Source organism: Myxine glutinosa, chromosome 4 (assembly GCF_964187855.1).
Source record: "Myxine glutinosa chromosome 4, kmMyxGlut1.1, whole genome shotgun sequence".
In the NCBI taxonomy this organism is placed as follows: Eukaryota; Metazoa; Chordata; class Myxini; order Myxiniformes; family Myxinidae; genus Myxine; species Myxine glutinosa.
The window spans coordinates 25147837-25163432 of record NC_136264.1 but is presented as its reverse complement, the minus strand read 5'-3'; the positions used below and the strand labels follow the sequence as shown (position 1 = coordinate 25163432).

The 15596-nt window shown below is 44.6% G+C and overlaps 1 protein-coding gene across 3 annotated transcripts in view; it reads right to left on the bottom strand.

The window, feature by feature from the left end:
* LIG3 (DNA ligase 3) overlaps positions 1 to 15596 on the bottom strand; it is a 75403-nt gene that overhangs the window by 5929 nt on the left and 53878 nt on the right. For all 3 annotated transcript variants that reach the window (XM_068112011.2, XM_068112010.2, XM_068112009.2), the window contains exons 9-14: positions 14426 to 14581; positions 14186 to 14317; positions 13962 to 14041; positions 13652 to 13739; positions 13409 to 13486; positions 7178 to 7301 (exon numbers count right to left, since the gene is read on the bottom strand). In XM_068112011.2, the coding sequence (XP_067968112.2) occupies positions 7178 to 7301; positions 13409 to 13486; positions 13652 to 13739; positions 13962 to 14041; positions 14186 to 14317; positions 14426 to 14581 (658 nt within the window). The remainder of the gene's footprint in view (positions 1 to 7177; positions 7302 to 13408; positions 13487 to 13651; positions 13740 to 13961; positions 14042 to 14185; positions 14318 to 14425; positions 14582 to 15596) is intronic.

Genomic DNA, 15596 nt, shown 5'->3' with positions numbered 1-15596 from the left:
CTGCAACTGCCTCACAATGAAAAGCGCGTCTGTCGTTCCTCTTCCTGGCATAAATACAAACTGCATTTTGTCGATCTTCACTTTCTTCCTTATCCTCCTCTCCAACACCCTTTCCAATACCTTCATTCCATGCTCCAATAACTTTATCGCTCGGTACGAGCCACACTCCAGTGGGTCACCTTTCCCCTTGTACAGAGGGACGAGGGTACTCAGTTCCCAATCCACTGGAATGCGGCCTTCTTTCACCACCAGATTACAGATCTCGGTCATTCTCTTCACACCCCAACTTCCTGCTGCCTTCAACATATCTCCCACAACTCCCGTCGGCCCTCCCGCTTTTCTACCCTTCATTGCTTTTATCGCTTCCTCAACTTCCTTCTCAGTTATCTTCTCTGCCGGTCCTAAAACTGGGTTACTCTCCATGTTGCCATCCCATTCATTCTCTGTATTCAACAGCATTGCCATATATCTTTTCCATTTCCTTTAATTCCATCTGAGTCGACAACGATTTGTGCCACTTCATCCTTCAAACAACTCACCCCCATCACATCACACCTCTCCTTCGCTATCTGCTATGCAATCTTGAATACTGCTTTCTGACCCTCTTCCGAATCCAAGCGTTCTCCAAACATTTTCCTACATGCCTCCTGCGCCTTTGCTACCTCTTTCTTTGCAGCCTTCCTGGCTGCCTTATAACTTTCATGCTCTGCTGTTTCTGCTCCCGTACCCTTCACCTTCTGCCACTCCTTGAACTTCTTCCTCTTCTCGTCAATCTTCTTTCCAACTTCATCATCCCACCACCATGTTTCCGAGTGCCTCGGTGGTCCTTTTGTCCATCGACATACCTCACCAACGGCTCCCAACAGACTAGCTTTCATTGACATCCAACCACTTTCAAGCTCAACCACATCATCCTCGACCCTACTCAGCCTCTCTTTTAATGCCTCCCTTACTGTCACCTCTTTCAACCTCCACACCTTCATTCTCGGTTGGTACTTCACCCGCCGAGCTCTCCTCGCACCTTTCACCCTTATGTCGCAGACAACCAAGTGGTGCTGTGAAACAGCCTCCTCCCCCGGGATCACCTTTGTGTCCCGGAGGTGCCCCCTATCTCACCTACGCACCATCAGGTAGTCAACGGTTGTCGTCGACCCGCCTGACGTGTATGTAACAAGCTTATTATCCTCTTTCTGGAACTGAGTATTACAAATCAACAAATCAGCTCCATCAGCAAACTCCAAAATCCTTTCACCTTCTCCATATCTCACACCATATCCGTAACCCCCATGAACTCCGTCAAAACCGTCCATACTCCTTCCCACATGTCCATTTAGGTCTCCTCCTACCAGAACAACTTCCTCATCTTTCACATTTTCCATCAGCTTCTCTATCGCACACCAGAACTTGTCCTTCTCTTCATCGCTTCGACCAACCTGCGGAGCATATCCCGAGATGACGTTCACCAAGAGCTTTCCAATCATCATTTTCACCATCATCAACCTATCATTCACTCTCGTCACACTCACCACACTGTCTACAAACTCATCAGAAAACAGGACACCAACACCATTCACGCCCTCCAGGCACCCTTGCCACATAAACTTGTATTTCTGTCCCTGCCTACCCTTCACCATTCTCACACCACTTCCCTTCCATCTCGTCTCTTGCACACAACATATGTCCACTTTTCTTCTGACCAATACTTCCACCACTTCTCCTGATCTCCCTGTCATTGTCCCTACATTCCATGTCCCAAACCTCAGAAACCGATCTCCACTTCGGGCTGTACCCTGCCCATATGTAGTTGTAATTGTCATGGTTCTCTTTTTGAGGCAATGTTTTTATGGCCGGATGCCCTTCCTGACGCCAACCCTCTTAGTCGTCTCTTTTAAACATATTTAAATAATGTTTAAACAAAACCATGAAAAACAATCTGGGAAAAGTCTCTAAGTGAGAACGTGGATTTGAGAGAGCAGGAGCAGAAGTGGAAGAAAACGAGATATAGGGGGCAGGGCACAAGTCGAGACGAGGAGGAGACCGAACAAGCACGTGTCCGGGAGGAGAGAAAGAATTAATATAGAATTTTTCTTTTTTTGTTTGTTTATTTGTTTGTTCTGTTTTCAAAACGCTGGACAAAGGGTAAGATGTTCGTGAGAGGTAGGGGGGAGAAAAGAAAATCAAAGAAACAAGCAAATACTATGAAGGAAAGAACCCATATTCACAAAACACTGACGGGGGGGGGGGGGGGGGGGGAGGGAGCCTGGAGAGACCAGGTCACACGAGAGGGGGGGGGGGGGAGGGAGCCCAGAGAGACCAGGCCGCACGAGGCGCGAACAAAAAAAACGACTAATTACACACAAATTTGCAACAACTACAAAACCAAAACCAAATAGAAACACACAATAACACATACACAACAAAATACCCAGCAGAAACTTGACAAAATTTCCATTATAAATGGAAATTGTATACATTATAAAGTATACATTATAAGAAATGTTGTATACATTATAAAGTGCAACAAAAAAACATACATTAATGGGGCATGAAAAACCTCCAAACATTCAGTGGGCGTTGTATACATTATAAAGTGCAACAAAAAAACATACATTAATAAGGCATGGTAAACATCCAAACATTCAGTGGTCAAAGTATACATTATAAGGTGCGTATAAGAGCATTTAAAATGGCCTGTAGCTAAAGTGCCAAGTGCATTATAAGCTCATGAGTCGTTAATAATTATAGGAGTGGTACTGTGCATTCAGAATGCGGATGGCAGTAGCATAGGTGCCGTTCCTGAACCTAGAGGTTCTGACCTTGAGGGCTCTGAGTCTTTTCCCTGAGGGTAGGAGTTTGAACAGGGGGTTGGCTGGATTCACTTAGTGATGCACTATTTACATCATGGTATCCTCTTCCATGTAATGCAAACTTTATAATACTGTCGTGTGGATTGCAGGCGACTCCAAGCAGGGATGTTGGTGCGTGCTTTAGCGCCAGTCTGGTACGACAACATTTGTTAATCAGGATTACTTTAATCCTCCAGGAACCACAGATTAACCCAAACTTTGGTGGGGCAAAATGGCAGTGACGAGGTGCACACAGTCACGTAAGAAATACATTTATGACACAAGACAGTTTAACGAAGTCCCAGACACGCAGACCGAAATTAGACAGGAAAAACTACCCCAGCTATTGTCCAACACATACAACAGTCATTCGCTTGAAAAACTAGAACGGCACTTGGCAGAGCGCAAAATTCCGCCAGGCTGACCAGATTACGGATTTTATCCGAATTATAGGCCGTGTCTGGATCTAGACCTGAACCAAAATCGAATTGACTTGTTCTTATCACCTACCCAACTCATCCGCTAGGTTGTCATCACAGCGTTCAACACCAAGTCGTGCACAACATTTTGAAATATTGTGCTCCATATCGTTTTTGGCCACATCTCTCAATGGTGAAGAATCTCTTTTTAAAATTCTCTCATTCGGATCTTCATCAAAATTGAATCGTTTCGTCGTTGTCTTACATCCAATCTCCACCAACTTTCGTCCTTCATTTTTTTTTTTTTTTTTTTTTTGTATACAGAGTCGAGGCTCGTCAAAGAGCTAACATTTATCAAACAAACAAATCAAACAAACAAGCAAACAAAGTATATAAAAAGGGGAGCGGTTGACAAGATGGGGAGAGAAGGGGAGGAAGCACACAAACACAACATTTGAGAGCAGGGACATCGGCAGAAGTGTGGGAGGGAGAGGGCCTGGGGGAAAGGATAGGTATAAAACGCAAGGACACCAAGGACTTCCAGGAAAGAAGACAAAAGTCACCTCAAAAAAGTGGATTTGGGGTGAAATTAGCGGGGGTAAAAAAGATCAAGGTTTTGGATTGGGGAAGATAAGAGATGGTGGTGAACAGCCGTTTTAAAGACCTGGAGGGAGGAGTGGGATTGAAGAGAGTGAGGGAGTTTGTTCCAGAGGCGGGAGAAAAGAGGAATGAAGGAGTGAAGGTGAGCAGAGAGTCTTGATTTTGGCAGTTTAACCATAAGAGGGTTGCAGGCAGATCTTGTGCGACCTGTAGGAATATTTGGGGGACAGAGCCCAGAGAGAGCTGGGGGAGCAAGGCCGGAGAGGAGTCGGTATAAGACGGAAAGACCACCAACCTGCCTGCGGTGAGTAAGTGAAAGGCCCTCGGAGATAGCGTCATCGCGGGAGATTCCAATGATTCTGAACGCTTTGGTTTCAACAGCGTGAAGACGAGCTAGGTGTGAGGCAGGAGCACCAGCCCAGAGGGGAGAGCAGTATTCCATTGAGCTGTGGATGAAAGCCTTGTATGTGGTGAGGAGCTCAGGTATGCCAAGGAAGGACTTCGCACGACGGAGGATGCCCAGTCGGCGACTGGCTTTGGAGGCCAGCTTGGAAATGTGGTTTTCCCAGGAAAGATCATGGCAGATAGTGAGACCCAAAAGCTTGTGTGACAGAACTTCTTGGAGAGGATTATTCAGAAAGTAGTTGGGAGGATTGCCCAGTCGGTCTTTTCGGAGAGACATCGTAAGAGTGTGAGATTTGTCAGGATTGAAAGACATGTTCCACTTGTTTGCCCCGTCTGTGATTTTGTCCAGGTCTGCAGAGAGTGAGGAGGCTGCAGACTGCCGATCTGAGGGATGAAGAATGGAGCGGCAGAGAGTGGAGTCATCAGCAAAGAGATAGAGAGTATTTTCAAGAGAGTCAGAGAGATCATTGATGAAGACCAGAAAAAGCACAGGGCCCAGAACACTGCCTTGGGGAACTCCAGCCTGAACAGGAAGAGGAGATGAGAGAAACCCATTCAGGGCCACAAGGTGACTATGACGAGAGAGGAAGTCCGCCAGCCATGCGTGGAGATTTCCATGGATACCAAAGGAGGACAGTTTAGTGAGCAGAGCAGGGTGTCAGACTGTATCGAAGGCACGTGATATGTCGAGGGAGACAGCTCTAATTTCCTGTTTGGCATTGAGGACCTCCATCCATTGTTGAGACAGCAGAAGCAGCGTGTCCAGAATCGAGTGACCTGGTCTGAAACCAAATTGATGATCAGAGATCAAGCCATTGGAGAAGAGGAAAGATTTCATATCCGAAGCAATGATGGATTCCATGACTTTGCTGATAATTGGGAGAAGGCTGATTGGTCTGTAGTTGCTAGGATCTGTTTTTGCACCTTTTTTGTGCAAAGCGGTGATGTTGGCTGATTTCCAAGCAGGTGGCAGTTGACCTTGAGCAAAAGAGAGGGTGAAGAGAACAGAGAGAGGGAGTGAAAGAGCGGAAGAACAGGATTTTAGGACCCGTGGGCTGATGCCGTCAGGTCCAGTTGCAGAATCAGAGTCGAGGGTTGACAGAAACTTTTCCACCTTGTCAGGAGGAAAGGACACGGAGTCCAGGAGCAGCTGGGTACGACTGGGTACGGTGGGTACAGAGAGGGATGGGTTTGGGACACAAGATTTGGAGGCAAACACAGAGTTGAGGCATTCAGCTTTTTCACGTGCGGAGTCAGCTGTGTAGCCGTTTGAGGTAAGGGAGGGGATGGAGGGGGAACAAACACCAGAAACAGATTTGACCAGACGCCACCAGGATTTGGAAGAGGGACACAGATAAGAGAGTTCGGTCTTGAGAACAGAGAGATATTGTTTCCTGGCTCTCCTGAGGGTGGACACACACTTGTTTCGGGCTTTGTGAAAGGAAATGAGATTTCCTTCCATTGGATTTGCTTTCCAGGAGACGAAGGCAAGTTGTTTCTGGGCAACAGCCTCACCACAAGATTCCGTGTACCATGGACGGGAGGAAGGGTATGAAGGATTTGGTGAGCAACAACCTTGATTGCACACCAACATGCATAGTATTTGCTCTTACCCTCATTTTCTTTAAAAACACTAATCATGAAGAAAAACATGCAATTGATCATTTAAAATAAAATAAAAACACCTTTAGAGGCCATTTTTCTCCGCAAAGCGGGGGTTGGCCTTTTTCGGGGACCGTGGTTGTTGTTGTTTTTTGGTCCCCTTTTTGAAGCAATGTTTTACGGCCGGATGCCCTTCCTGCCACCAACCCTTTTTGTCGCCTTTTTACGACAAGCAGGGAATTACCCGTGAACTGGTACTCAATTAGCCGACCTCGGAAGGATGACAGGCTGAGTCAATCCCCCTGGCGTTAATTCAGCAATCGACCGGGATTCGAACCCAGGATCCTTGGATCCTAAGCTGGCACCCTAGCCGCTAGCCCAACACCAGGGATTATCTCATAGGGATCATAGTAATAAACAAATCAGGAGACGACAATGGTTCACGAGCGAGCAGTATTCAATGACAAAGGAAGGACTATAAGCGAAACAGGCCTGGACTGGGAGTTCGGGGGCCCACGTGGCAGGTATTGGCCCCCGACATGCGGTGTACATGCCTATTTACAAAGGGCCCCAAATGTGCTGCGTGCACAGGCCTTTAAGAGCCAGCTGTACGTAATTGTGTGTGGTGCTGGCCTGGAAATGTCAAAACGAAGGTTACTGACCTTGAAATGAGATAAAAAAAATAATGTATAATCAGTTATGAGGTTAGTTAGCTACACAATACCGAAAATTCGGTTCGATTCCGACAACTTTGAAAATTTGACCTTTGTGACCTTCAAAGGTCAAAGATTCTGAAATTTGTTGGAAAACTTGTATTTCATGATGTATGTCATAATATAAGATCATGTACGACATTTCACCCCATCAGGAAGCGAACAATGTAATAAAACCATCAAAAATCGACTTTTCTAAATTTTGTGACCTTGTGACCTTGACCTTGGGGCAAAAATGAAAAATCGAGCTATGTGGGGCTAGACACATGACATTGGCCTAACCAAATACCGAAACCCCTGTCAGATTCCACCAACTCCCTCGGAGAAGATGTAGCTTGAACTTGATTACCCCCTAAAAAGACATCTTTTTCGGGCGTCGCTCCGCCCACAATGGGCGCAATACGCCCACTCTAGGTAGGACACAACTAGATCATGATATCAACCTCCCACCCAAGTTTCATCAAGATCGGATGATATCATCGGGTAGTTATGCTGCAGACAGACAGACACACACACAAACAAACACAGACCCATGACGAATATAGTGGTCACTCTGTTTGATAACTCGTGAACCAATATCTTGATATTTTACCTTTGCTGCCCTGTCCATAGTATGCACCGAGAACAACCAGGTCTGCGGTATCAGCCATTGCCCCGGAGTGCAAGTAATCCTTCTTCACCTTCAGCCAGTGACGCTTTCCAGGCTCATAGATTGACTATAAAGCAGGCAATCGGAAAGGAAGCAAAGGATGTAGAACATGGGGGTGCAGGTACGGTAGAGAACAGCCAATAATACTCGCATCAACTTAATGGAGCAATGTGACCTGGTTTTCGAAACATCTTGCTAACATGTGCATGAAAATATTTTAAATGTACAGTAATTTGAATGATGTGAAATCCTCAGTTAATGAGCAATGTTACAAACCAAACTTTTCAACCTTGCCTGAAATATAATTTAATGCCTGACCTTCACACACATGATCACCAATCAAAGTCCATTCATTTGCATTACAGTACACCCTGTAACCTAAATAAAACAAGCGTTACGCCTAGGTCCCCCGTCGGGGAAGTGATGTGAGTTGACAAAGTGGAACATGCAGAAAACATACTATGATATGATATTTCGCTCACAAGGGTCAGACATACATGGAGGCGGCCATCTTGGATTTTGACGTGGCGACCCAATTTTAAACAGCGTTCTTCCGTGTGCCTACCGATTAGAAGTTGGTACTTCGCTTATTTTTCGAGATATTTCGCTCACAAGGTTCAGACATATATATGGTGGCGGCCATCTTGGATTTTGACGTGGCGACCCAATTTTCAATAGCGTTCTTCCTTATGGCGAGATACACCCACACACCAGATTAGAAGTTGGTACTTCGCTTATTTTTCAAGATATTTCACTCACAAGGTTCAGACATATATATGGTGGCGGCCATCTTGGATTTTGACGTGCGACCCAATTTTCAATAGCGTTCTTTCCTATGGCGAGATACACCCACACACCAAATTAGAAGTTGGTACTTCGCTTATTTTTCAAGATATTTCACTCACAAGGTTCAGACATATATATGGTGGCGGCCATCTTGGATATTGACGTGGCGACCCAATTTTCAATAGCGTTCTTCCCTATGGCGAGATACACCCACACACCAAATTAGAAGTTGGTACTTCGCTTATTTTTCAAGATATTCATCTCACAAGGTTCAGACATACATCGCGGCGGCCATCCTGGATTTTGACGTGGCGACCCAATAGATACACCCACACACCAGATTAGACGTTGGTACTTCGCTTATTGTTCGAGATATTTCGCTCACAAGTTTCAGACATATATATGGTGGCGGCCATCTTGGATTTTGACGTGGCGACCCAATTTTCAAAGCGTTCTTCCCTATGGCGAGATACACCCACACACCAAATTAGAAGTGGTACTTCGCTTATTTTTCAAGATATTCATCTCACAAGGTTCAGACATACATGGCGGCGGCCATCTTGGATTTTGACGTGGCGACCCAATTTTCAATAGCGTTCTTCCTTATGCCTAGATACACCCACACACCAGATTAGAAGTTGGTACTTCGCTTATTTTTCTAGATATGCAGGTTACAAGGTTCAGACATACATGGCATCAGACATACATGGCGGCGGCCATCTTGGATTTTGACGTGGCGACCCAATTTTCAATAGCGTTCTTCCTTATGCCTAGATACACCCACACACCAGATTAGACGTTGGTACTTCGCTTATTTTTCGAGATATTTCGCTCACAAGTTTGACATACATATGGTGGTGGCCATCTTGGATTTTAACGTGGCGACCCAATTTTCAATAGCTTTCTTCCTTATGCCGAGATACACCGACACACCAAATTAGAAGTTGGTACTTCGCTTCTTTTTCAAGATATGCAGGTTACAAGGTTCAGACATACATGGCATCAGACATACATGGCGGCGGCCATCTTGGATTTTGACGTGGGTTGCACCCACACACCAAATTCGAATGCGGTCCTTCGCTTACGCACGCACGCATGCCCGCACACACGCAAGCATGGACGGACGGACACACGGACGGAGGGGAAAGCCATAGTCCCCCTTTCGCTCCGCTGAGCGACGGGGGACAATAAACGTCAATAGTAAACTGAAACTGCATTAATGCAAATTGAAGCTAATCGCTTGGAGGCAAATAAATTGAAACCTTAACAAGCAATGTGTTAACCAATTGGAATCACCCCACCAAAATGTTTTGAATATATTCATGCTTTTGTCAATCGTAAACTAGACAGTTGTGGAGACAGCTATTTGGGGTAACGGGAATAAGATAGAATAGATATTTCATGAATAAATATATAGCATAAGTGTTTGGTTGCTGTGTGAAATGATGGGGCACATGTCGAAGGGTATTTTAGCAGAATCAAAACATTCCCCCACCACCATAATTCCCTCACTGGTGTTCAGTCCTACCTTTTATATCTCCTGTATATCTTGCATTATATCTCCTGTATTGTTCTCGTCATTCAATTATAATTCCTGGTGAGCATCCCAACAATATTGACGGTATTTGTTTGCACCGAGACTGTATTTTCATACATCCTCTCCCCTCAATTTCTGGCCTTATTTGGGTCAGATTCGTCAAAAATATACTATTTCAACACTTATTGACACAAATAACCAGCATCATAAAACATTCCCCCATTCCCCCACTAAGCCCCTACAATTCCTGCACCTTAATTCTCCAAATTGTTCCTCTTAGGAAACTGTCCATATATGCTTTGAACCCTCTCGCCTTCCCCAACATGGACCACTGCAGACAAACGGCCTGAGGACCGTTCCACCAACTGAAGAGGGACAAGAACATGTCAAAGTCATATCAGCTCGCTGCCGTTTATAAAAGGAGTGCAGCACGAATCGTGCTTCGGGTGCTTCTGGCTTTGTGCGAGTGGAGTTGAGTGGCTTGCTCAGGAGGTTTGTGGAGAGCGGTCCTCAAGAGAGGTGTCAAGGAGAAAAAGAAGCATCAACGCTGCAAGGGCGAAACGGGACTGGAATGAGGACCAGCTCGGTGCCCTTGAAACAGTGCCAGACAAGATGCAGCACAATGCAAGCCAGTGGTTATAGTTTTGGAGGAATTATCCTTCATTGGAACATTGCTTCTTCGTCCTCCCGACTCTTCTTTAAGAAACCCTGTTTTTCACTATTGAAGTGTGGTTTGGTGCATGGTCTGGAATTGGTAATGTTAAACCACCGTGCGAGTAAAGCCTGGGTGCTTGGGAATTGGCGTGAAAACCCCTCGTTAGGAGGTTACAAACACGGTGGTTTAGCAAGGATATCACTCGGGCCCTAATCCTTTCAAACCGATAGACGCACCGCAGTGGGCAGGCTTGTTGGAGTTAATGTTATGTCGGAATCCGAAGTAAAGATCCGAAGTCTGCCAAAATCAAGACTCTCTGCTCACCTTCACTCTTTCATTCCTCTTTTCTCCAACCTCTGGAACAAACTCACACACTCTCTTCAATCCCTCTCCTCCCTCCAGGTCTTTAAAACAGCTGTTCACCACCATCTCTTGTCTTCCCCCATCCAAAACCATGATCTTTTCTACCCCCGTTAAGACACCCCAAATCCACCTCTTTGAATCCCCAACTTCTTTCCTGAAATTCCTAGTAGTGAAATTCCTAGTCGTGTTCATTTGCTTTATACCGTGTACCCCTCCCTCCTCCCCAGCCCTCCCCATTCCACAGATCCAGCGACGTCCCTGTTCTCTACTGTTGTTGTGCTTGTGTGCTTCCCTCTCTCTCCCCCTCTTGTGTCCCACTCAGTTCATTGTATGTTTTATGTATCTGTGCATGTTCAATGTGTTAGCTCTTACATGAGCCTCTACTCTGTATACCTGGAAAAAAAAAGGACTTTTGGGCGAATGGTTCGGTGGATGTGCGGAGTATCGTTGAGAGAGAGAGAGGAAGACAAATGATGAATTGCGAAAGATTGTGGGAATAGAGCCTGTGATGGATGCTGTGAAGAGAAACAGGTTGAGATGGTTTGGTCATGTGTTGCGGAAGGATGAAAGTGACTGGTTGAGAAGAGTGATGGAAATGAATGTAGAAGGAAGTAGAGGACGGAAAAGACCGAGAAAGACTTGGCTAAAGGTGGTGGAAGAAGAAATGCGGGCAAGGGGGTTAACAAAGGGAGATGCAGAAAATAGGGCAAATGGAGAAGATTGTCATGGGGCCCGCAAGGCTAACACCCGCTCTAGCATGGAAAATGGCCTTAAAATGCCTGTTGTTTGTTTGTTTAACAACATATTGTTTAATCACAAGAGCCCCATATAATTGTTTTGCTACCATGACCAGTCCACAGAAAAAAAAAATTTTAGTCGGACTTTATTACTTTTTCACGTCCATTCTGGGCAGTTCCTCCAAGGCATCTTTTTACTGTAATCAATGGAATTTGCTCTCTTTTATCACATTTTGGCTGTTTCCGTTGATTAATAATTTGCATAACAAGCATGTATTATATCAACGAGTCTCGGCTGCCTCCTGGACAAATTCATCCAGCTTCATAAATATTGCATCTCCTGTCGTTTGCACACCAACTGGGAAGCAGAACAGATAGTGCTGTGTTATCTTCTTTGCTTGCACATCAGGAAATCGGCCCCCATCATACACATTACTTTTTTCCCCTATCATCTAGTGGTACATTCTACAACGAGTAGTAAACACATTCACCCACCAGTCATTCACTGCAGCAGAGTCATTCACCCTCCCATTCTCATTCACCCCAATCCTGATCTCATTCACCCTTTGATGAACCATTCACCCAGGTTGAGAAGCACAGTGTTAGCATAAGCATGAGGTATTTAATTGTGATAATAAGATATGCATTGTTTTATGTGTTGAAAGCCGCAATCTTCCCTTTCCTAAGGTGTGTGTCTAGAACCACCATTCATCGATACCCTTCTTAATGTTCTCACCTTTGTAATCTGTCTTTTATGTTCTTTAAAAGGGAACACCAGGCCGTGAGGCGCAACGAGATCGGAAAAAGGGAATGCCCCTGCCATATTGATAGCGTTTGCCCGAAGCTCAAGAGTGGGGCGCGACTTGATTGAAGACCAGAACACCCATAAGAGCAGGGCAGCCAACACAGAGCTACGTCGCAGGGCAGAGCACAGCCAGAGGGGATAAAAGACGGGGGCAACCAGGGACAAAAAGAGTGGGACTTTGGACTCTGGTGTGAAAGGTTGTGTGGGTTTCGTGCACGGTTAGCATGACAGACACCCTGTTCAGTGATTACTCCCCCCGCTCACAGACAGATAGACAGACAAACAGGCGTGACAACAACCTCTGTCCACCTTTGGTGACGGAGGTAACTAGATTTTTGCTATTGCGTTTAACAATATGTACCTGATTGCATCTGGGAATTTTTAGGATGATGCAACAAAGAAAATAGCCATCGGACGAGAAGTGTGAAACTGCACATTGTTTCAAGGGGGAAGTGAAGCTGTCCTAAAATCCTCATGATCTCTTTCATGACGAGTGAAAAATCACTCGGTGGACTGACATCACCAGTCGTAGTTATCCAATCACAGCCGTACATTTACCGTTCCCCCACCTCGTCATTCAGTGAAAGTTAACATGTGAGTGAATGTGCAAAGTTGATAAACGTGACAACCTGAAAATGTAAATGTAAAAATATGTGTGGTTAACTTTTATACTTTATTTGTTTGATGTAGTTCCCTCATGCAGGATTGAGTGACCAGTTAAAAAATAAATCTCCCCATTTGCAGTCATATTGGCTTTCACCTCCTCATTACATGAAAAACCAAACAAACCGCAAAACCAAGTCTTGATGGAATTCCTTTTCTGAACTAGCCAAAACAGTGTTGATTTCTCTGTAACGAATGAAGGGCAGACTAGTTAATTCCCCCAAAATTGCGGATGGATCAAGGATGAGATAAGTCCTCCATCCTCACAGATCAAGACAATTTAATTCCCCCAGAATTGGTGTATTTTAGTACGACTTGTAACCCCTCTCACCATAAGTGGTGCTGTGTTATACATATTTACATAGAGAGAATTGGGGTCCTGCCCCACTGAAACCTGGAACTAAGAATTTTTTTACGGCTCAAAACCTTCCTGTGCACAACCAGAGTACAACCATGAGTTTTCAATTCATTCCACCTTGTGGTTCAGGAGTGCGTAGAAGAAGTCCTTGCTTGTTGCACCGAATTGGTACCCTGCGACCTTGTCAGTTAAATCTTGCTCTAACATGAGTCTCACTCTTGGAGAAAATAAAAATCCCCAAAAAAGAATATCAACCAATCTTTGACTCACCATGAGGTCTTTCAGCACAAGTCCCTCGAGACCCTCTCGTATCACTCTTGTGATCATTTCTGCCAAATCTGCTGCTTTCTATCAAACAAGGACCAGACAACATGGCAAAAACTAGATTCTAGTGGACTTCTTAATTTTCGAGTAAAGTCATCTTGCAACAATTCACTAGTCTACGAAGAGCAGACATATAACCATGACAATTGCTCGTATTCCATTCTGTTAGGTGTAATGGTTGGAGCTTACCGCAACATGCTGCATCTCTGAAAAGAGTACCCGATTTGGGATTTCGATCATGTTTTCGTGTAGAAACTTGCGACGCTCCTTAATGGGCCTTGTGACAGCACAACAACAAGTTTGGTGTATGAACAAGCATTCACACATTCATCGATGCTATATGTTTCTGTTTCCATTCATAACAATAAAAAGTTTTAAGCTCATGATTCAAATGCACGAGTTGGTTTCATCATAACTGGCATATCCATACCTAACCTGCAACCACCTAGCTAATTTTGACCCTTTCTCAGCCATCTTCTGTTAAACCCGACCAACATACCTGTCCATGAGGCTCTGGCCATTGAAATAGATGCAGTCAAACACGAAAAGACACACATTGGCATCCTTGAAAGCAGCTTTCTGCAAACAACATGATAACCTGCTGCAAAAACATTGCAAGGCTCCACTGCATAAGCACAGGATAAATGGAAGGTTATGGAGTGGGACACTTGGGAACCAGTACACTGGAAACATGTCCCTTATGAATATTATGAATATCTTTACCTTATGAATGCCCAGCGAACCGAAAGGCAGTGGTCGGCTCGTCTTACAGTCAATGAGCAGCACCTCGGCATCTAGAATAAGGCTGTCACCCCTAGGAAATGCCTGGGGGATGTAGTCCTTAAAATGAGCCACCTGGAAGGAAGCAGGTGGGTAACAAGGAGAGGTCAATTTTTGTTTTAATATATACAAGGTATGTAATTTGAACCAAAAGGGGTTGGGAAGTTTTATCTTCAACTCTACCTTATGAGGAAGAACGGGCTTGAGGCTTCGGCTGTAGTACTGGAACTCATTTGCCTTCTTATGCACCTGTACACGCTCCCCATCGTACTTGATCTCGGAATACATTCCATTTGGACATTTCTTCATGGCATACTCCACTGACTTGCAAGCCTCAGCCTAACAACGCACAAGCGCACATTTTTATACATCTGGAGAAAAACATTTATTTTACAGCAAAACGTTCAGATAAAAACAAGACTGAAAGTCTAACAGCGACGTAGCCGGGCTTGTTTGATACTTTAGTTGAAGATAGACGTAATGACGTAGCGTGACACAAAACTGCTGCTACTTTAATATATAGAGGATATATTTTAACCTCTACTTGGTGTTATGATTACATTTACTACAATATTAACTTTACATTATCATTATTACGAAAATGATATTACTATTAAAAAAACCGAGGCCAATTCCTTACTTCCGCGGTTACACCGCTTATCATAGATTCATGAACCATGCACCACTTCAATCCATTGACGTTTCATTCAGGACATTGGGATTAAAGTGTTCTGGTTATATTTACTATATTATTATTATTACAAAAATGATAACTGAAACGATACACTACTGTATTAAGAAACCTGGGCTTAATTTGTCCGAAGCGGTCCGAAGGTGAGGCATAAAGCCTAAGGCCTATACGTACCGTATTGTTGGAAGAGCTGCAACGCCAATGCTTTCGATATTTGATGGTCATTTTAACAATGGGTTTGTTTGTGTTTCACACAGAATGAATAACGTAAAGGTAGAGCATGGTGATTGTGATATATGATAGGTTCAACGATATGTTCGGCCTGAACGAAATTGGAATTAAAATGGAGGTGTGCGGAGTCAGCCGCCGTACCGCCGTAATGACATCAGACGTAATCACATCACCCTGTCATGTGACAAGATCCTCAGCTCTGATTGGTATACGTTTGAGGGGACATACGGACGGACAAACAATGTTCTAGACGGCTTTGCCCTATGGGCTACGCCGTAAAAATAAAAGTGCAGTATTGAGTTAGTGTGTTAACCCATTCTCCTCCAAGGACCTCGTACATGATCCTGCTATCTCAGGTTCCAAGCTCATGTACTGTACTAGGTGGATGGTTCAAATATGATCTGGATGAAAATCAGAGTAACGTAGATTTGT